This window comes from Notolabrus celidotus, chromosome 12, assembly GCF_009762535.1.
Source record: "Notolabrus celidotus isolate fNotCel1 chromosome 12, fNotCel1.pri, whole genome shotgun sequence".
Taxonomy (NCBI): Eukaryota; Metazoa; Chordata; class Actinopteri; order Labriformes; family Labridae; genus Notolabrus; species Notolabrus celidotus.
Window position 1 is genome coordinate 31,777,497 of NC_048283.1, and position 21,306 is coordinate 31,798,802.

The following is a 21,306-nucleotide window of genomic DNA, read 5'->3' on the forward strand; positions in this document are numbered from 1 at the left end:
TATGTAGACATGTGTCTTGGTACACAGCTACAGCTACGACATGTAGCTATGTAGCTATGCTAACTAGCGCTAGCACTTCTCCATGATAAATACAAATCATCCACTACATCTTCAAATCTGCAGACGTGGGGAGTTAAACCGACCTTTGTGTTTATTAAGACAGCCTACAACTAGCATGCCTCCCTCCTAAGCTCCTTGTTAGCACACATGTGTGCAGGGAATGAAAAACGGAGGAGGGGTTGAATTGTATTTTATACAGTCTATGGGCTGAACAAGCTCCCAGCTCTGACTCCGTGACAGACCGGATATTGTTGTTACGTAACAAAAACACGGAAGTCTGAAACGGCTCGTTTCACACACATTTACAGAAAGGTGGAGAAATCAGAACAGGGGCAGAATGGATTTTTTTCATTTTCGGGGGGTTTGTAGACATGCCAGGGAAACATATTTCAGGTAGAGAACCATTAAAAAGTCCATTTTGCATGATATGTCACCTTTAACATTCACTAACATGAGCAACACTAGAGGCAAACTGATCACACTTCATGTCAAATCAATCCATGGAAAAGAGTTCAGACACATTTAGCTTTTCCTTGTTGACACCATAGACCGTAAGGTGAGGGAAGACCGTTAGCTGTCGATGTTTTTTGACAATGTGTTTGTATTTGATGTTAGTAGCTGGGTAATAAGCGGGATAATGTATAGTTAGCAGGTTAACAAAGACCCCTCTGCTTCGAGTCGGGGTCTTGTCTCACCCTATCAGGATTCTTTTTCCAATAACAACCTGCCAACCATACATTAACCCTTACTTAAGAGTATCTCAGGGTGCTATTGGATCATTTTAGTTTTCAGTGACTTTATGGTGGAGTTTTTTTTTCTTCAAAATCATGTAGTGTTGGAGCAATATAGTACCTTAATTCATAATGAACTTAATTTGATTACATTTAATTAATTAACTAATGATTTGATTGTTCAAATAAGCGCACCACAACATAATGAATGTATCTATCCATTGTACTGAAAAGTAGAAACTAATCTCACAGCTGGTTAAAGGAGTAATAACTCTGTAGCACTGTTCACTTTTTCCAATGAGGAGTATCTTGCCTCATCACTAACAGTTTCAGAATAACTTTCTGACACGCATTCAGAATAATCATCAATATTTTCACAACACTGCTGTTTCCCAGCAGCCACAGCAGAGACAAACAGAAACATGAAGAGATCCGAGACGTCATCTTGTTACCGGAAACAGCTGAGTCCTGGTTTTAACTCTGCCAAGGTAAACCAAAACAACAAATGAGTAACCAGCAGCTCAAGTTTGACTTGCTTTGTATTGAAGGTCAATGAGCGAATACACTGGAAAGGTACTGCTCTGGGTGTTACAAACATGTCTGTCTACCATCATATCAGCTGAGTAGAAGAACCTTTTAGTGTCAAGGTAGCATCAAACAATCCAGCAGCACACAGAGACATTCAGTGCACTCAGAGACAGAGTTGTTTCTCTGACTGGATGTGGTATCCAACCACAAGCTGTAGAAAAGGTCTGACAGCACAATATTTAAGCAATGAGACTGCTGGTTTCAGCTTTCTTTCTTCCTTTCCTGAGAGGTATTTAATAAGTTAATGGTTTTCTGTGGGAAGAGAAATGCTTTATTTCAGTGTATTCTAAAACTATATGTTACCTCTAAGTATCCACATGGCATTAGAGTACTATTTCATAGGTTGTATCTATGGTTTGGTTCCTAGCAACCATTTCCAAGTTGGTGATGGCAAAAAAAGTACAGCTGCTGGCATCACAAGTCACATTTTCTCTGCAGCCAAGCAGCTGACCAAACCAATAGAGGTGAAGAAGAAGAAACTGAATAAAGCAGGGAGGGTCTGTGCCAATCAATAGCAACGATAATGCTGCAACCGGAGCTGACGCACACCCTGGCCTTTTTTTAAAGAATAACTGTATGCAGTGGAAAAGATGATTTTCAAGTAAACTAAATATGCAACAGACCTCTGGTAGAAAAAGAAAAAGTGCTGTGTAAACATATGAAGAAAATAAATGAATAGAAAACAAGAAAGGGATCCAGTAAATGGGTGAATAATTAAGCTCAGCTCAACAAACACAATTATCCAGTATGTAATCCATCTAAGCACATGGAAGTCTTTGGTTCCCTGTGTTTGTTCACGCTCTTTTATTGTGTCTTAAGGCCGTCTGTCTTGTGTATTTGTTGTGTATTTCTAAGGAATTTGTCCAACAGCAAGAAGCAACAGTCATTTTTGTCCAACACACTGCTCTCATCACTTGGAAATGAAACGTGACGAGCAGGAATTTACTTCCCCGTCCCTTCTGTTTCTTTACTCTACTTAACACCCTCCTCTCTTTATCCACTATGACTCTCTGAAGACAATGCCTTCCTCTTCTTCTTCTTCTTCTTCTTCTTCTTCTTCTTCTTTTTCTTCTGCCTCCCACACTGAATAGCACGCTCAGACTCTAACAGGATTCCTTCTCATGTATGCAGACACGTTGCCCAAATCAACCCCCTCTTTTTGCATAAAGCAAGGACCAGTTCCAGGCCCTGGCCTCGGAAAACCATAACCCACCCCCACCTCATTCCATTGGAGCCCACTGACATTAGCTAGGGCCTGCACACAACAACTAATCTTCTCTCGAGAGGCCTTCCCAGACTTGGAGAAGGGGGAAAACTCATGAGGATTTGAGGCCAAAATGAACACAGTTTTTGCCAATCTGATCGACCTTTCATCACTACGGGTATCTTGCTGAGGCGGAACATGGAACGACATAGAATCTTAGACTCAGGCCAACCTGCAAGTGATGAAAATAGCAACCAGACGGCACAGAAGGGTCTGGGGTTTCAAGTTTAATACTGCTGCTGCCTGGTAGAGGAGAGGCACTCAAGTGTCGAGACAACTGCTGCGAATGTCCAGCATTTCTCTCAGCCAACCTTACATAACTCATGGGGGCAGAAGCAGCAGGGAAAGGCCTGTTCCAAGACAAAGGCCCTGCTAAAGGAATCAGAGGCACAGACCTGATGAACCCAGCAGACTATTTGAGGAGTCTCAGCCCTCTGAAACCAGCTTTTCCATTCAATTTGCCTTTCACACACGTCATGACATTTAGACATGGCAATGACGTTTTGTGTGGGTTATAATGCCATAGTCAAAAGAAATTGGCAACCAACTGTGGAGCAACTGTAGGGTGTTTATTTGCAAATTCCCCCGTATGTCCTGACCAGAAGACATAATGTACATACAAGAAAACTTGACTTCCCCTAAAATTCCAATAGGTCATGCGTTCATGAGAAACAGACATAAAGGATGCTGGCGATGAGAGAGAGGTTAAGGAGACACTATAAAATCATTGAGCGCTGTATGGATGACAGTGATTCATGGTCCAGTGTATTGTCTTTGACATTTACAGAAAAATGTGTATCCCATTTTAGTGTGTCTGGGGAGGTAGCAGGCAGACTGCTAGTGTCCACAATAAAACAGATGGGGGAGTGCTTTTAGAGTTTCGGATTCTGTGGAGATCCTTCAAGAACTATAAGGCAATCTATTAATCTCTTTGAGGCAGTCTGTATTAAAAAAAAAAGTGATATATCGTACAATCATTACTCTTGTTATAATTTGCAATGAAAGGCTGCGTCATGATCCAGCAGGCTTTCATATTTGTGTTATGATTTAGTTTCTGTAATTCTCAAACATGATATGGTTGGATTGAGGGAAGCATTTGGGTTATAGAAGACAGAAACATCAGAACCAAAATGTTGAAGGTGTCTTTGTCATAGTTATAATAATCACCAGGTGGTTGAGGGAAAGAAGGGAAGACGATTATGGTCAATGTCATAGACTATATATTAAAATGGACACCATGAGTGTTCCCTGAATGTTAAGCCAAAAGATTTATAGCTTCCCCTGCTGATTAGCTGCAGTGTAGGCCTCCTCCATTCTAACAGATGGGACATGGGTCAAACAACAAAATTAGAATACATGTCAAATACATTTTACCCAATGATGATGATTACCTGATTTATGTATTATTGTTTATTTTTCTGAGAAATGTGATGAATGGTATTTGAAATTAGGTATTTGATTTTAAAAAGAGGTGGATGTGATGTCATGATTGACAGCCCTGTTAACAAAGGTGAGCTCCTGCAGCATTGTGTACAAGATTAGCAGAGTAGAGGAGGAGCACTGAGAGAAAGTATAACAAACACTGTCACAACAGTCACTGAACTGTACTTTATCAGTACGTTTAATGCATGTTTGGGTTAGCGATGAGGGTGTCCCGCAGCTCTGTCAGCCAGGTCACCTCTGCACACATATTGGCTGCAACAACAGGGACGATGTCTTTTGGCTTCATATCTCACAATGGGGAGAAATGAAGACATGTTGTCCATTTTCAATCTTATCTGTTTCTCTTTTCTTTCCTACAGCCACTTAAGGACTCTGTTGATCTCACAAACATGTAACTCTGAGGAACTTCATCACACCACTAACTAACCCTTTCAGGGGGATAGCTCCTCCAACTGAATGTGACCTCAAGGATCAATGCTACTGCACACTGTATGTATGTTGGCTATATTGAGAGATAGGAGAACACTGGACAGAGTAGGAAACTAGGAAGAGAAAGTAGGGGATGGCGTGAGGCATTGAACCTGAGGTTACTGCTTCAAAGACTACAGCCTCTGTCCATCGAGCACGCGATCTAAGCTTAACTGCTGCTCCTCAAACAAATGCTCTTTTTTAGGGGGGGCTACGGTATAAGCGCCCAATGTGCAGAGGCTATTGTCCTCGTCTCAGCGGTCGCAGGTTCGACTCCCGACCTCTACCATTTGCTTCATGTCTTCCCCCACTCTCTACTACTCCCACATTTCCTGTGTCTCTCCAGCTGTCCTCTCCAATAAAGGCAAAAATGCCCAAAAAAACCAAAAATTAACAAATGTTCTTTTTTGTAACATCATGTGAGATGACATAGAAGGTACCTTTTTGGAAGTTTTGAGGACTCTTTTGCCTAACACCACATAATAAACAATCTTGTTCAAATTATTATTACACAGTCAATTGTCATTACTACTTGTCATTATAAACGTTTTCAGCTGTTTGAAGAAGAGTCAGTTTATTCTATATAACTCATATTTATTTTGTTCTTTTGATCAATCTGTACTGATGGAGGCTTTTGAGCTATTCCAGTCAGTCCAGAAGACTGTGTGCCCCACGGAGAATACATTTCCCTTTAGGGGACATTCTTTAACTCTCAAAAGGAAGAGGGAACTTGAGATGTTGCGCTCACTGATGTAATGCTGACGTCAGAATCAAACCCTGTAGGGTTCCGTATAATAACAGATGAAAGAGAGTCAAAATGGAAAGTCCTCTGAGGTCAAATCCCATTCCTGTGGATGTGTCAGAGGTCAGAAAGAGCTCTGGAAACATACGTCAAAAACAATTATCTAATAGTGACGTCATCTCTAACCACAAGGCCAATGAGTTCAAAGAACTGATGTGTTTATAACTGAATACATCTCCTGCAAACTGGTGCTAAACACTACTCTCATGGGATTTAGAACTGAAATGTACAAATAGAATCAACAACCTCATGTTTCTCAGGATCTTATATGATATAAAGGTACAAAATGTGACCTCTGACAGTGCCTCATACAGGGGGAAATTGGAATGCTATTAAACTGCAGGATGGTTCAGAGATCTGCCTTAAAATCCAGTGTGCTCTGCCAAAATAGCTCTACGTAAATCCCATTTGTCATGCATTCTGATATATACTGTTATAACAATACAGAGGCTGGGATCAAATATGTTTCAGCAAGAACAATGAAGTTATTATTTTATGGCTGATATATGTAAAATGTCTCACATACAGCAGGGATTATATATTTGTAGATGGAGCTGGTTTGCTGGGGCCCCTTGTTGTATTAACACTCCAAAATATGCATGTCTAACTTCAACTTCTGAACTCATACCAAAAGAGCTGGTGCTCTCAATGCTCAGCGAAATTCAGTTTGTGACCATGGTCTCTTCAATCATTTTTCTAATCACCCAGCTGGGTCAGATATTTGATTCTGATTGGTCAAAACCCCATAAAAACAGTTAAGAATTCTGAATAACAAGGGCGACACCAGAGAAAATCAGATCACATACGTCACATCAAATCAATCTGGGGAAAGGAGTCCCCAGATTGCACATTTCACCTCTGCTTGTTGACACCGTGGCAAAGAAATTACGGTTTTCATTAGCATGAAAATGGTAAACATAGTGGAAAAAAGATGGTTTCTATTAGCATGCTAAATTGGAAGGCGAAACAACATGGAGGATGTTTTAATATTGTTACATATCCTACAATCTAGGCAATGACAGCAGAGGACTTGTTTTTGTAAGCTGTGTATCTTTTTAAAATCAATAATTTATGTTCATTTGTTTACATCTTCCACTGTAGCTGGGTAATAAGCAGGATAATGTAAAAATAACAGGTGGTCATGCAAACTAGAATCCTTTCAGGTTGAGACAAGACCTCTTTGCTTTGCGTCTGGGGCCTGCTCACCCTTCCAGGATTCTACTTTGTATAACCACCTGCTCACTGTACATTATCCCGTACATATTTACAGTATGCTGTTGATAGTCATAGTACAGGTTTAAATCTTTGATTTTGGTCTTTCCTTGTGGATGTCAGTCAGTCAGCTGTTCAAATCACCTGGTCTCATTTCCCAGTTACATGTAATGCTGTGTTGAAATGAATATTAAACCATATTTTTAATTAATGTTGACAGTTCAGAAACTGTTTCAGTGATTTCTCACCCTGAGTGCAGATGGAAATCATCTAGTTTTCAGCTCTAACCTTGGGTCAAACATGTGTCAGGGCTACATGTGTTCACAGCCAAAGCTGAGCTGAGAGCTGGTGGAGCTGTCAAAACAAAGAATAATTAGCGTTCAGTATTTTCTTACCACAGCTATAACTAAGCAGAGGGAGGATCTGAACTGGCAAAAAGAAGCAGATCCCTTGAGAGATATTGGTGTCATGTCCTAGAGGCTTCTTTTTGCAGAGGTATGTTGTGGTTTAAGAGTATGCATGAAAAAGAGCAGTTTGATGGTGATTAATGTTCGATCTGTTGACTTTGCTCTTATCGCCAGTGAGGAGTGCACCTTATCAGCATGACCCACTTTCAGAGGGGTTTTACTAGCCAGGCCTCATTCCACAGTTTAAATGTGCACTGATTTAACGGCTCTTAAAAGTGTTCATTTGAGTTCAGGAGAGACATTTCCTGTAACATATTAGTAATTTTCAGTGTGTAGATCTGTTTACTTTAGTGGTTGACCGTAGTTTGGGTTTAAAATCACAATTTTCCAGAGGTTAGGAGGCCTTTGATGCAGTGGTTGAGAAATCAATTCTTCTTTTAACACAACATTTGACATGATGGGAAAAGCTCTTTCTCTTTCTTGCCGGGAAACTGAGAGAAGAATGATGTACCTCTCTGCTAAATTTTAAGCTAGAGCCACGTATGCATAAGCTTAGTTTTGCATTAAGATCTTAAGTACAAAGGTTCTGCTAGCCGATCTCTTTTTTTTTACTGTGTTAGTTTTTGTTTGGATGTAACAGAACAAATGCAACATGTTCATTCTTAAGCTTTTGAGGTTTACCTTGGGATGTAGTCAAACTATTGTTTCCCATGCTTCAAGCCTGCATGCTAAGCTAAATTCTACTGCAGACACATGAGTATACATTATCATCTAACTGGTCAGGTATTGATGGCGGTATTGTTTTGCTGTCATGATTTTTCCAGAGGTGTGGCAAGCAAGAAACTAACCCTGCTGACTTTATTATTGTCCCATACAAACGCTGAGTAGATGCATTGAACAAATCAATGACTGGACGTGCCAGAACTTTCTTCAGTTAAACAAAGAAAAAACTGAAATGATTGTTTTTGGAGGAGGAAAGGTTAAAGGTTACAGCTCTGCTTCAGTCTGCAACGATTAAATGTGCAAACCAAGCCAGAAACCTTGGTGTAGTAACACTCAGACCTTAATCTCAGCAGCTACAGTAAGACAATTTCAAAGTCAGCCTACTATCACCTTAAGAATATATCAAGGATTAAAGGACTCATGTCTCAGCAGGATGCAGAAAAACTCCTCCATGTATTTATCTTTAGCAGACTAGACTACTGTAACGGGGTCTTTACAGGACTCCCTAAAAAGTCCATCAGACGGCTGCAGCTCATACAGAATGCTGCTGCTCGAGTCCTAACAAGGACCAACAAAGTAGACCACATCACTCCAGTTCTTAGATCTCTACACTGGCTTCCTGTCTGTCAGAGAATAGATCCTGCTGATGGTTTATAAAGCACTGAATGGTTTAGGCCCAAAATACATTGCTGATCTGCTGCTACTGTATGAACCATCTGGACCTCTGAGGTCATCAGGTACTGGTCTGCTTTCAGTCCCTAGAGTCAGAACGAAACATGGTGAAGCAGCGTTTAGTCATTATGCACCACATATCTGGAACACACTCCCTGAAAGCTGTAGGTCTGCTCCAACTCTCACCTCTTTTAAATCAAAGACTAAGACCTTTTTATTTACCACTGCCTTCCTATCTTAGCTCATTTTAACTTGCTTTGAATGCTAATTTTAAATGTATTCTTAATATATTTCTAATTTTCCTTTTATTTTCTGTTTTATTATATTTGTCATTTTAATCATGTTCTTTTATGCCTGTCTGAATGTCTCCAATGCTTTTAATGTTTTAATGTAAAGCTCATTGAGTTGCCCTCGTGTATGAAATGTGCTTTACAAATAAAGTTGCCTTGCCTTACGTACCTAGAGAGCTTATGATATCTAAACAGCATTGAAAAATGAACCCAACATGAACATACATTCTCCAGAGGTAAATGTAACATTTCAGGTTCTACAGTTCTGTTCCCTCACTCCCATGATGGGAAATTAAAGAGAAGCAAACTTCAACACAAACTTCTACAAGAAATACATTTTGTTGATTCAGATAATCCATTGAGGTCTCTGACTGCAAACTATCAAGCTCTGTCATCTTTACTAATCCACAAATAGTTTCTTCAGTCCATTACAGGGTTTCATCAGAGTCACAAGAAGTGGCAGTATTTTGGATCTGATGAGGTGGTTTTTCATTCATTCCATTAAATCTGAGAGTGAGTATTACACCCAGATCTTGATGTGCCCAGAAATATTGGACTGTGGCAGTGGGAAATTTTGGTTTGTAGTTTCCATTGAGCACTGGGAGGAACAAATCTAGATCTGAGAAATTACTGGCATACTTTTCCCGTGGTGAGATCTGACATTTCCCCCAGTTGTACATATTTGACACCTGAATGTAAATGTCATGTTAACTTTAAGTGTCTTGCCTTAATACTCATGATAATAGTCCTGAGTGTGAGCGAATCCCCAGCTCTCACTTATGAAGAGGTGGTGATTTTGGACCTGATGTGGAAGGAAAGCAGTTCATGTGAAGTAACTGTTGAACTACTTGTCTCTCTTTTACTGTGCATCTGTGTGCAGCAGAGGCTACTGGGAGACATGTCAGTGGAGGGAAAGGTGTAATGCATGATGAAAATCGATCAATACTTTTCCAAGAATGTGACAATATGTGTGACTCTCCATTTTCTTCGTCATATGCATATATGCCTTACATACATGCAATGACTTACATCACACTTTCCCATCTGGCTGCTTCAGGTCACACAGGATTGAGGCCAACTCTTCTGAGACGCTGGCAACCGTCCTATACTAGCTTTTGTAAAGCCACCTCAAACATGTGCTTTGGCACCCAAAGCAGTGCCGTAACATTTCAGCCTTGTCTGGTGCAGTGAAGAAATGATATAGGTTTGTTTCAATTAGCGGTCTCTTTGTGGATTTGAAGGGCCCCTGCAGCAGGAGATGTGGAGCAAAGATAACATCATTAAAACAAGCGGAGCACATAAGTACAAAGAGCGAGAAGTGGTCTGCATACATTGATCCATATGGAGTTGTATTTAACTCACCAAGTTCTTCCGCTGGTAGGTTTTATCGCTCTACCACAGGCTCTCATGGAGAGGGGAAGAAAGCCACATGCGTGCCGGTTCACATTATTACTAAAGGACGTTGTAGCAATGGTTTCACTTTAAGTTTAAGAGGAACATACACACGCACTCAACACTGAGGTCCTATAACTTTGCCTCTCACTTCTAATGCACTGTGAAATCCCACCCTTGAGTATCAACCCTTGTCTCTAACTTATGTTACATATGTTGAATTAATTTCCTGCTGTGCATTGCAGAGATACCTTTGGGTTTCTCTTAAAACTACAAACCAGGCGAGATGTGATTCACTCACAGTATCAGATATGCTTCATGGGATCATCAGCACGTCGTATTTTCCAGAGTTGGTCGGTGAAATATTACCACCGCGTGCTTAAATTTGCCCAGTGGAGATGGTGTAAGGACAGCAGCCAAACAGAACTACTCTATAATTTGTGCTTGCTGCGGATTTAGGAGCTTATATTAATGCATCATTCAGCTGCTCCAGTAGAGTCAAACTGAAATCACAGTATTAGAGGGAAATCTATCTTTGTGGACATATAATAAATGTTCCTTTTCTTCTTCATTTTCTGGAAGGTATTGGCAGCATTTGACTGACCGTGTGCTGGCAGGCTGAACCCTGACCAGAGGCTCTTGCGATGTGCTGTGGTGATCCAAAAGGCATGGGTTACATGACCTTTAGAAACCTGAAGGCTTCAGTAGGGTCATTTTGCTATCATTACCAACGTTTTAAGCCTGCCTGTACGGTAGAAGATGGTCAAAACTGAAGAGGCACAAAGGCCTATGTTCAGCTGTAAAAGGGAAAATAAATGTATGTATCTACCTTGGTGGGACCTCTGGCACCGGGACACTTGTACTCCACAAACACAAAATTCAAAACTTTGCCATCTTTCAGACACTTCTTGATTTTAGCAAGACTGGGACGGACGCCGTAAGATGCTATTGTTACAGCCTGTCACTGCTGTTAGGCCTGGTAAAAGTTGACTGCTGTGCTGCTAACTTGCTCTTCAGCTCTCACACATTCTTGGTTTGTTTAGAGCTGTTTTAGGGAAATTAGTCTCTGTGCACTGTCAAGCACATCTCCAAATTGCAAATCGGTAAGGCCACAGATGCAGATTGCAGATGCACTTTGAATTTGAGCAAACATAAAAATAAACCACCCCCCACTCCGGTTAAAAATAATGACACATTTTCACTATTTCAGCTATTTTGTGCTTGGAGAGTGTCACAATGACAGCTATGCACTAACAGGTTTATGCTATGTCGCTAGGAATTGTGCCCTGAGTGCCCCTCAAATGTGATGTGTCAAAGTTAGTTTGTTTTCAGTGATGAATTGAAGTGTATCTGACAGGACATGAACGTAGAGAGCATAGACATGGAAACAATGATACACATTTAACAATAAAGATGAAAAAAAATTATCTTGTAATTGACTGGAAATCAGCCTGTGATCAACCAATTGGGTGCCACTGGTCTTAACCAACCAAAGTTAAGCCTAAGTATAGCAGTTTGGTATCTATTCAACAATCAAACAGTACCAGTGCAGTTTTTCATGTCAAATGATTGTCTGGCCATTTGTTCAACAAACCAAGGTAAAGGACAGATGTGTCCTTGGATGTCGGTCAAATAGGTGGGAGACCAAGGCAGGAAAGCTGATGAGAGTAGTCGTTAAAGTCTGTGGCTCTGAAGCAGAAGGCTGCTGTCTTTCTGTTTGTGCATTAGCATCAGAGTGACTTTATTTTCATGCCAAAAAATATACATATATACATGTATATATTTATATGAACGATATGACAAATACATAGCCGCAACAGCAATATGAAGTGTCAGTTTGATCTCCAACACTCTGGAGACATGCTGTTGATGAGACTAGTTCTTCTACTATACAAAGCCAGGAGAAGACTGTCTGCAAAATCTTAGAGGTGGTATGAGGCAATCTAAGGTCCTTTTCATGTTGCCAGTTCAAGGTGTGACATTTACGCCCTTGTAAAAATAAACGTCACATGGTGTCATGGTGGAACCAAGTTGTCCCACCACTGTACCCATAATAACAGAGGACAGAGGTGTTACAGAGGTGAAAGAGGATCAATTTGAACCAGTAGTGAGGGCATGTTTGAGTGTGTGTCTGAGTGTGTGTGTGAAGCTCCCGTATTATTAACTTCTCATGCCTCTAGAATGCCGTTACACTATGTAAAATCACACACTTGGACACCAATATTGTACCAAAGTTGCAGGATCAATATAAAAGCACAAGGGTGTAGAACTTTACTTGGGTGCAATTGCGGACTAGCAAAATAAAAAGGGCTTCAGAGGCAGGTGAGCCTTCATGCTGGTGGCTGTTTTTGGTTACATTTTGGTTTGTTTTTTAAGTTTTAACAGCACTGCAGTGAAATTCCAGAGTTAAGCCATATTCATACTCTCATTTAGAACCACATAGAGGTGTAATATTCGTGTCCCAATGTGGTTTCACACAGCTTTACATCCTTGCTGAAGGGAATGAGAACAACTTTGCCCTTCCATCCAGCCTTTGTAGCTGTTACACAGACTCATAACGGGTTTGTAAAAGGCACAATGGAACAAACTGGGATAGCTAACAAATCCATCCATCTGACTTCTAGATATTTACGCCTCTCTAAGCCATGGAAAGCAATGCAATTTTGAATTCTACTTGGCTCTGTATGTCACAGACAATTCATCTAGAAAGTTTCAGTTAAATGGTTAAAATATATTTATCCTGATAGATTAATAAATGTTAAAGCATTTAACAGTAACACTGTACTGGATTTATTTTGGGCATTTGCAAAAAAAATCCTCCATCCAACAATGAGGAACTGCAGGGAGAAAGGAGTTATAGTCCACTGTGTAATTAACTCTCTTTGCTTTCACTGGCTCTAAAACTTCCTCCCTCTGTATATTTTTAAACAAGCGCCACAAAGTCCAAAATTAATATTAGCATCAATCCCAAATGTTTGCGACGTTCCTCCTGAGATCATTGATACAACAAGCCAATTCTCTCCTCGCACTAATCCAAAGCTTCTCCAGTTTGAATGAGGACCTCTAGAGCTCCACTCGCAGTCTAACAGCAAGTACAAAAGCAATAAACAAATATCAGAAAATGTCATACAATTAGTCACAATCAGGAAAGAAACTCTCTCTGGACATCTGTGATGTGGATTTGTTGTTATGAAATATTCACGGTTCTACACAGGTTATTATGGTTCAGTAGTTGTGTTGATCAGTGATCCACATGGCAATGTTATTTTCTACTTCCCCTGGATGCTCATCAATCCAAAAGAAGTCATCTCTCTCACACATGCTGTGTAACACTGTGTGTGGGCCAAAAGGGCTGAGATCTCAGCTCAAATACCTCTAATCTACAGGGCTGGAACGCTTCATCATCCAGTATGTGCCACCCCAGAGGTGGCAGAGGCTGCTTCAGCTGATGCCTTTCATTATGACTTTATGACCTCCTACAGCTCACCCTCTGGTTTAATGTAAGGCTAGCCTTACAAGACATAATCAAGCTGTGCTCAAGGACATACTACAGTACATGTTTCATGTAGTAGATAATATGTCAAATAGCTCTGTGTGTCTGGGGTTTTATCCTCACACAGATATCTCATCACACACAGGACTGCACTCTAAATAATAGAGTGAATACAATTGTGGTTATTCATGGTGATAGTGATAACAATGAAGTCATTTTGTCTTATTAGCCAAACAAAACTGCCTGACACAGCTGGTCCACATGCTGAGCTAAGACTTTACTGTGCTGGTTACCAAATTTGCAACTGGTCTAAAACTGTGAAACACTTGAAATGGGTGATATTTTCCTTCAATAAGATAATCCTTTAACGCAGTCAACATACCACTATACATACTGGCAGACATAGGCAGGCATAATAAATCCAGGCCAGGTAAGCCCAAGAGTAGTACTTGACCCTCCCTCCATTAGTGAGGTACTCTTAAGGAACACACTTAACCCCAAACTGATCCAGCAGATCAGTTTGGTGTCTTTCAGATAAGAGTAATTACTACATACCAGGTGTGAATGTGTGGAACTGAGTGAGTATGGGCATGACGTATCTATAATCCCAGATCTATACAATAACGAGAGCAAATGCAGCTACTGAAAAAGAAAAAACAAGACTACATCATGACAAGAGAAAACAGAAGTTTCAATAGATTTATACTGGCTGTGTTGTTTGTCTCATGGCAGTTGTTATTGTCATTCAAGCTTCTCTCGATAATAGCTTTCACTGGCTTCTTTTTAGGCTAACTGCAGTTAGCCTATCTAAATATGAATGTATAGTCCTTGAGGGTAAGTCTGCCTTGGGCAGTGGTACAAAGCAAATAGGGTAAGTGTCATGTCAAATACTAGAAAATACCATTAATAAGTTCGATTTGAAAACATGATGACTACAGAATAAAAGGTGGAATGCTACAAAAATAATGAAACCAGAGAAGGCTAGAATACTGTGCAGTGTTCTGCTTCAGCAGGGTTCAGGTTTGGCTGTTTGCTTGTTCAGTAGTATAACTGAAAGTGCACTTGAGGGCTCTGTAACATATGCCTGAAGGTAAAAATAGATTTGGGGTATAGAAAGTGTGATAGGTTCCTGGTTTTTAATGGCTCAGCTAACCCCACTATACTCACCAACAAGACAGCTAGCCAGCACTCAGTCTATTTCACAGCTTTGCCACCAGTGTTGCCTGGTGAACAGCAGGTTACCTAGCATGTTTGAATAAGTAGTCTGACACATAAGACAAAGGAAAAAGTGTCCATAAATTTGACATCAAACTAAAACACATCACTCACTGCAGCAGTACTAGAGCCTGGGTCGCCAGCAGAGCAGTGCCACTGGAAGTTGACATGTGAGAAAATCTATCCTCCTCTACCCTAACCTGAGAAGTTTCAATAACATGAAGAGATACACTGTTTGGCATAACCTGTGGCTAACATGTCAAGAAGGCAGAAAAAGAAGAAAAATATCTGCTCTCTACCTCTCAGGAGATAAGGAATGTCTACATCTTACTTTCCAGCTTCTGACAGACAGCTGTAGTAGTCCAGTTGCTGACCTCTGACCCTTGAACCCAGATCCTCTAATGGGATCCCAATGATCATCTGTCTCCATCAGCAAGATGGATTGGTTGGTGTCACTCTCCTGGAGTGCTCTTTGAATAGTCAGACTCTGACTTCATTACAAGTTTATTTGAACATAGCCGTGCACCACAGAGGGCATGACGAAGCTGCAAATCACCAAATTAAAGCTAATTACATCCATAAGATACTTGGGTTCATTTTTCTGCTACGAAACATTATCATTTATCACAACGGAGTGCTTTCATCTGTCAAACAAAGTACACAACCTGCATTTATGGTTAAAACAGAAACAAACTTGTGTGAAGACAGAACTTTCTCTGCTGAACCCTGTGTCCTCTCATGAGCTGACAAACCAGTAAAAGTAAGCATGTCTACTAATCTTCTGTTGATGTGAATGTGTTCCTTTTTTCCTGCTCTCCTTCCTTCCTCTGCTCCGTCTAAAGATCAGTGAATCAACCGTGTTTTGACACTTAATGGGGCTTGACCTTTGGCCTCCGGTGCTGAGCTTGGTGTCGAAGTGTTTAGTCTCTGCGAGGCAGATTAGCGGGTAACGTCAGGCAAGACAAGCAGAGGCTGCTACTCCCATACAGAAAGCCTTTATAGCCAGAAAGTCTACCTGAGAGCCAGTGATTAGAGACCTAATCTGCTGCTGTGGTGGTCCTGCTGGATAACACGCATGCACACGTGGATGCGAGAGTAATCCTTTACAGTTTCTTCTAGAGGAAAGCAGCAAGTAAATGCCCTTTGCATTACATTTAAAATAAATCAGAGCCATGCTTTACATTGGAAACAAAGCAAGCAGAGATATGAGTCATGACCTTGTCTGCAAACATGTCTAAGACTTTACAGGTATGCTAACAGCTATCTTACAACACTGTTTGCATGCGTTCAAGTAAATTGTTAGCTTTGTTGAGCATCTTGGTTGAATATGTGGGCATGCTAACATATGCAGACTAGCAGCAAAACAAAGGACAGCTGAGGCTGGCAGGAATGTTATTATTTTGACAGACCTTTGTCATTAACTTTATGTAGATAGGCTGGAAATTTGATGTAATAATTCAGCTGAGAGAAAAGTAAATAGATGACCAGAGCCCAACAGTCAAAGATTAAAATCAAATTAATCACAGAACTTGAATAATCCAGATTAATTGCATTTTTAATCACATTATTAAGATCCATTATTTTGCATTTCAAAACAGTCCATATTAACGATGTAAAGCATTTCTTACCACAGTCATGTTTTAGGAATCAAATTAACAGAATGAAATGTACTCTATGATTTGTACTTTCAGATGGTGCACCAGTGCTGCACTGCTGCACCATTGTGGTCTGAAACCATGACTTAGCAATAGGAGACGGCTTCAAAGTGCTTATTTTTTGAAATACAGTGTTTAGTTTTTTGTTTTTTTTCAAAGGATAGCTGTTAAAAATTAAGAGATACACAAGAGTGCATGTACAAAATGCCCAATTTATATATGGTGTGTAGTTATTTTCAGATACAATTTTGATTACACACTGACATCCTGTGATTCCTGGTTAATGCAACAGTATTTGTATTTTCAGGAGTTCCAGTTTGGTTGTTTTCTCTGTTCCCTACAAGTCCTGTATGCTGGAAAGTCTTGTTCCCTGTCATAGTAACACAGAACTGGTTATAACATGGCGACCCCCTAGACAAGGCTTCCACAATGTTGACTGGCCTGCAGTCAGTTACTGTCCATGTGGCGAGTCCTGTTACCTTCTTCAATTTAGTTTCATCCACAGGTCAGTCATGGTTTGCACCTTCATCTGAGAGCCATGAATGTTACTGTAAGTTTTAGAGCAATATTTAATTTAGTCGTTGAGATAGCTCACTCTCGAACAATGAAATTGAAAAACTTGCTTACATGAACATTCCCAGAACCACGCCACTGGCTTGACTAGACCTCGGCTCGCTGACCTTTACTCTGCCATGGTTACTTGTGGCTGAAAAACTAAATCTGTGAAGACAGCTTTGTCGTCAAAATCTCCTGCCAGCTGATCTCCTAATGCGAATTTTCTAGAGGTCAAAATTCCAAACCACAGGTCCTCGGCAAGCTAGTCTTAGTGCTCTGTGCTGTGGGATTGTATAAAATGAATCCCCCAGTCAGCTCATGTGAGAGAGAGAAAAGCATGCTAGGAATATTTTCCACATAGTTCTGCAGGGATGGAGAAACAGAGAGATGTTGAGTAACAAAAGTAATTTGCATGACAGAACTTGGGTTTCAAACGCACCCAAGGTTGTCAGTGGAAAAAAACTGCTTGGACACAATTAGGAAAACTTGGGTTTCACAGCTAATCAGAAACAGTCGTGAAGAGTAATATAAATGAAGCCATCAATGAAGCCTCAGTGCATGGGAAAATAAAGGACTGACATATCTTCTTAAAACAATCCCAAAGAAATAACCACAGTCTTTTTTTTTCATACTGTTTTGTCATCCAAGCCATGCTAATTGTCACGAGCCAGATTCCAGCCAGTGGCAGTCACTTTTAGTGGAATGCTCAATGGCAATCAGCAATGGCTAACCAGCATAGAAAGGCATGAGGATTATAAGCTTATACTATGTGTCCACTTAAATCCTGGGATTCAGTGATCATAGCTTACTGCAGAAATTTAGCTTGAGAGTCTGTGAAGGACTGTTAACCAGGGTGGCCTTCACTATCAATCCTGGAGTCAAAACAAACCCAACCCTGGTAACCACCTGTGTATGGTGAACTGCACGGCCAAGTCAAACAGAGTGCAGCACCAAGAATAAAAGCACTATCAAAATAATATCTTTTAATTACTGCTCAGGGAGTGTCGCTGTCAGTTAGAGGGAGACATGGACCTGATGAACCATTTGAGGGGAAACAGATACGAGCAGAGAGGTGTGTGTGAGAGAGAGTGAAAGTGTGTTTACAGTAGAGGAGGAGAGGAAACCAATGAATGTCTGACTGCTCAGAACAGCGTTAGATCCACTCAGGGTGAGCGATGAACTGATTTCAACAGTGGTTTTACCTTGAGCCGAGCTGTCCAAGCAAATTCAAGCTAAATGGGTAAAGTAACCTCCAAACCCAACATTTTTGGGCACCAACATGAGGGTGTTTTTTGTTTTCTATTCCTTTTAGACTTGTCAACTAGTCTGAATTTAACTCTCTGTTTAGTAGACTGGAATATTAATCATTAGGAACATCTTCGGTCTACTCATTGGTTGACATAAAGCGTATGTGTTCAACTTTCCTTATTTGTATTTCATCCAGAGGATAATAACAAATCATACTTTATAATTAGTTAGCTAAGTCCATCTCCATGTCATACACTTTACAGTATATGCATGTTTCAGAACAGTTTTTTTTAAGGTTTTGGTGATAGTTCAGCGGTCAACAAGGAAAGACGATCAGCAACCATCGAACAATGTTCTTAAGAAGCAACATGCTACAAATACACAAATAATGCAAATCAAAAACATAAAACCTCAAATCATCTACAAAAGATGAAACACTGACAATCAAGACTTTTTAATGGAAGTGCTCCAGGCCAGTATCGGTGCTGTAGGTGAAACTTATTTTTTCTTGACAGGACAGAGAAAAAGACACTGAATTTATCAGTTTCCAAAGTAACCACTGCTAAGAGTAGCTTAGGTCAGCCATGGATCTAAGTTAGCTGTGCAGCTAGCTTATCATGTTAGCTACCAGGGTCCGTATGCACATCCAGCCATTACACAAACGGGACCATTAGTCTTAACGTACCGGCCTATAACGGCCTATTTAGCCGTAGCGTTAGCCGCATGCACGACTGCAAATAACTGGCCAATTAACTAATTGCGCCATGAAAGCGAGGCTGGTGCAAAACATCATATGTCCAGGGAACCTCCTGGAAAACCCTGATCCAACATATTAGAATTGCGCATGCCTACTACACATAAACAACAATAAACATGGCGGACGGTACCGGTGTGACTGAGAGAAGATCAAGAAAAAACAATGTTTCAATGGAAGAAGAAATGGACATTTGATTAGAAGAATCTAGAATGAACAAACAGATGTTATCAGGAAGTCAATCATCAAAGATAACAAACAAGGAGAAAGGGAAAGTTTGGCTTCAGAACTTGAACCTGGTAAATGTTTGTGGTGTTTCTGAGCGCACAGTGGAAGACCTAAAGAATAAAATCAGCAACATGAAAGCAGCTTGGAGCAACAAGCACCGCCACAAAGGATTTGTTCGATCCCTAAATATCCGTTGTCTTCACATATTTGGTCTTAAATGGTAACACATAAGCACAATGTCCTCCATCCTTTAAACAGCCTAACAGGTGTGGTAATCCTGCCGTTAGCACCTGTAATGGTGGGGTCTACCGCCATTAAATGGAGCGCCGCCTGCAAGCTAGTTCAGGCAGACAACTCGAGCTGCGCTCATTCATACTGACACGTCATCATCCTCCCTATCAGCTGATCTCAACATCCTCATTTGGCGGACTATTTAAGCAGTAAGTCTCCCCGTCTCTGCCTCTGCTTTGCAAGTGCTCCTGCTGCCCTGCTCAGTGCTGTGTGCAAACTTTGTACCCACCTCCTCCCCAGCATCCACCTGCGGGCTCCGAGGGGGGTTAGTCCTATCTTATTACTCCTAAATGTATGCATTTAAATAATCTATGCTGAGTAATGAGGTTCGGAGCCCATACACCAAACACAATACTGTATGCTGCAATAAACTTTATCTTAAGTAAACGGGAGTTGTCTGACTGAAATGTAATCATTTGTTGGGGCGTTAACCTATCATACATACCGCTAATCAATTTGTTTTACACCATTAGTACAAACAGCCAGTTTTCATTGCTAATGGCTGGACGTGCATACGGGCCCTGGTGTCAGGCTCTGAGTACAAAAGTTTGTGGGTGTTTACTTTTCTTACAACCAGACCACCGAGAAACCAAAGTTATCAGGTCTGGGGCGTAAGGTGTTGCTTGGGAAAGTAGCATAGTTTAATAACGGGGAGTTATGTTTAAGTTACTGGAGTAACTTACTGTTTGTTCAAGTTAGTTGGAAGGAATGTTAAAGTTAGTTCAGGTAATGGCTCAACAAAAATTTAAAAAATATTCATCATATTCATTCATAGATTCATATTGTCCTTTCTGGACTCTTGACTCTAAGGAGGAAGAATGCACTGTAGAAAGGAGAGGCGTAAGAGGAATGTCCGACCCAATCCTCCCCAATCTCTGGAGACGTTTTGCATGTGCTTTTTCAGAGGGTTTATCTCAATGAACATCATTGGACCGTTGCAGATCGTCTGCCCTTGTCAATCTGTCTTTTTCCTCTTTGCTTTTACTCATGAGGTTTCAATTTGCTGCTTTTGTGAAGCACTATGTAACTTGAAATTTGAAAAGTGCTCTTAAATAAAGGGTATTTGAAATGTCTTTTACCCCTATAAATAAGGTTAGGACTTTGTTCCATTTGCTTTCGATCATGGACCGATCGTATAAACGTCTTAATCCTTTAAGTGTTAACACAAATCGAGAATGTGAAAATTTGGGCTGACGGAAACACTTACTCTTAATGTTTGGGTTTAACAGTCAGTTGCTCCTGGCGGCCTATTTACATCAACTTGGCTGAAATGTATATATATGAGCTGTTATGGTGTGAACCCTTCAATCAGGAAGTTCTTTCCACTGTGTTTATATGTATTTATGTGAGAAAAAAGAAGCCTGAAGAAGTGGAATAATTGTACCACACAGCCAGCAGTTTATGAAAATGCAGAAACAAAAACAATGAAGTTGCCAATGTCGTAAAACACCTAATAACCGAGTGGTGGAAGATTGGCAGGCTGAGAGAGAACAGTTACACCCACTTTCTATCTGCTCACAGCTATTATTGATTCAAACTGAAACTTGTACATTTTATTTGTTGCATTTCAGTGTTTTAAGAATGTCATACCTTGGTCTTCTAAATATGAGTCCATACTGCTGGCAGGCCAGGCCCACAGTGGGAGTGTAAATGATGGGCATGAACCTTTCGATGTCTGACGTCAGCAACCGGTAGAAGAGCTTCTCGTTTCGGTCCTGGAGCCCCATCAGAAACACATATCTGTGAGTGACAGGGAGGAGCAGGGAGGGAAGCACAGCATGTTAATCTTTCACATCCTGACAACTCATACCTGCT

At 40.6% G+C, this 21,306-nt stretch overlaps 1 protein-coding gene across 1 annotated transcript in view; it reads right to left on the minus strand.

Annotated features, from left to right (window-relative positions):
• The window catches only part of me1 (malic enzyme 1, NADP(+)-dependent, cytosolic), a 116,918-nt gene that overhangs the window by 46,093 nt on the left and 49,519 nt on the right, over window positions 1-21,306 (minus strand). The window contains exon 3 of the mRNA XM_034696983.1: window positions 21,082-21,231. Within this exon, the coding sequence (XP_034552874.1) occupies window positions 21,082-21,231 (150 nt within the window). The remainder of the gene's footprint in view (window positions 1-21,081; window positions 21,232-21,306) is intronic.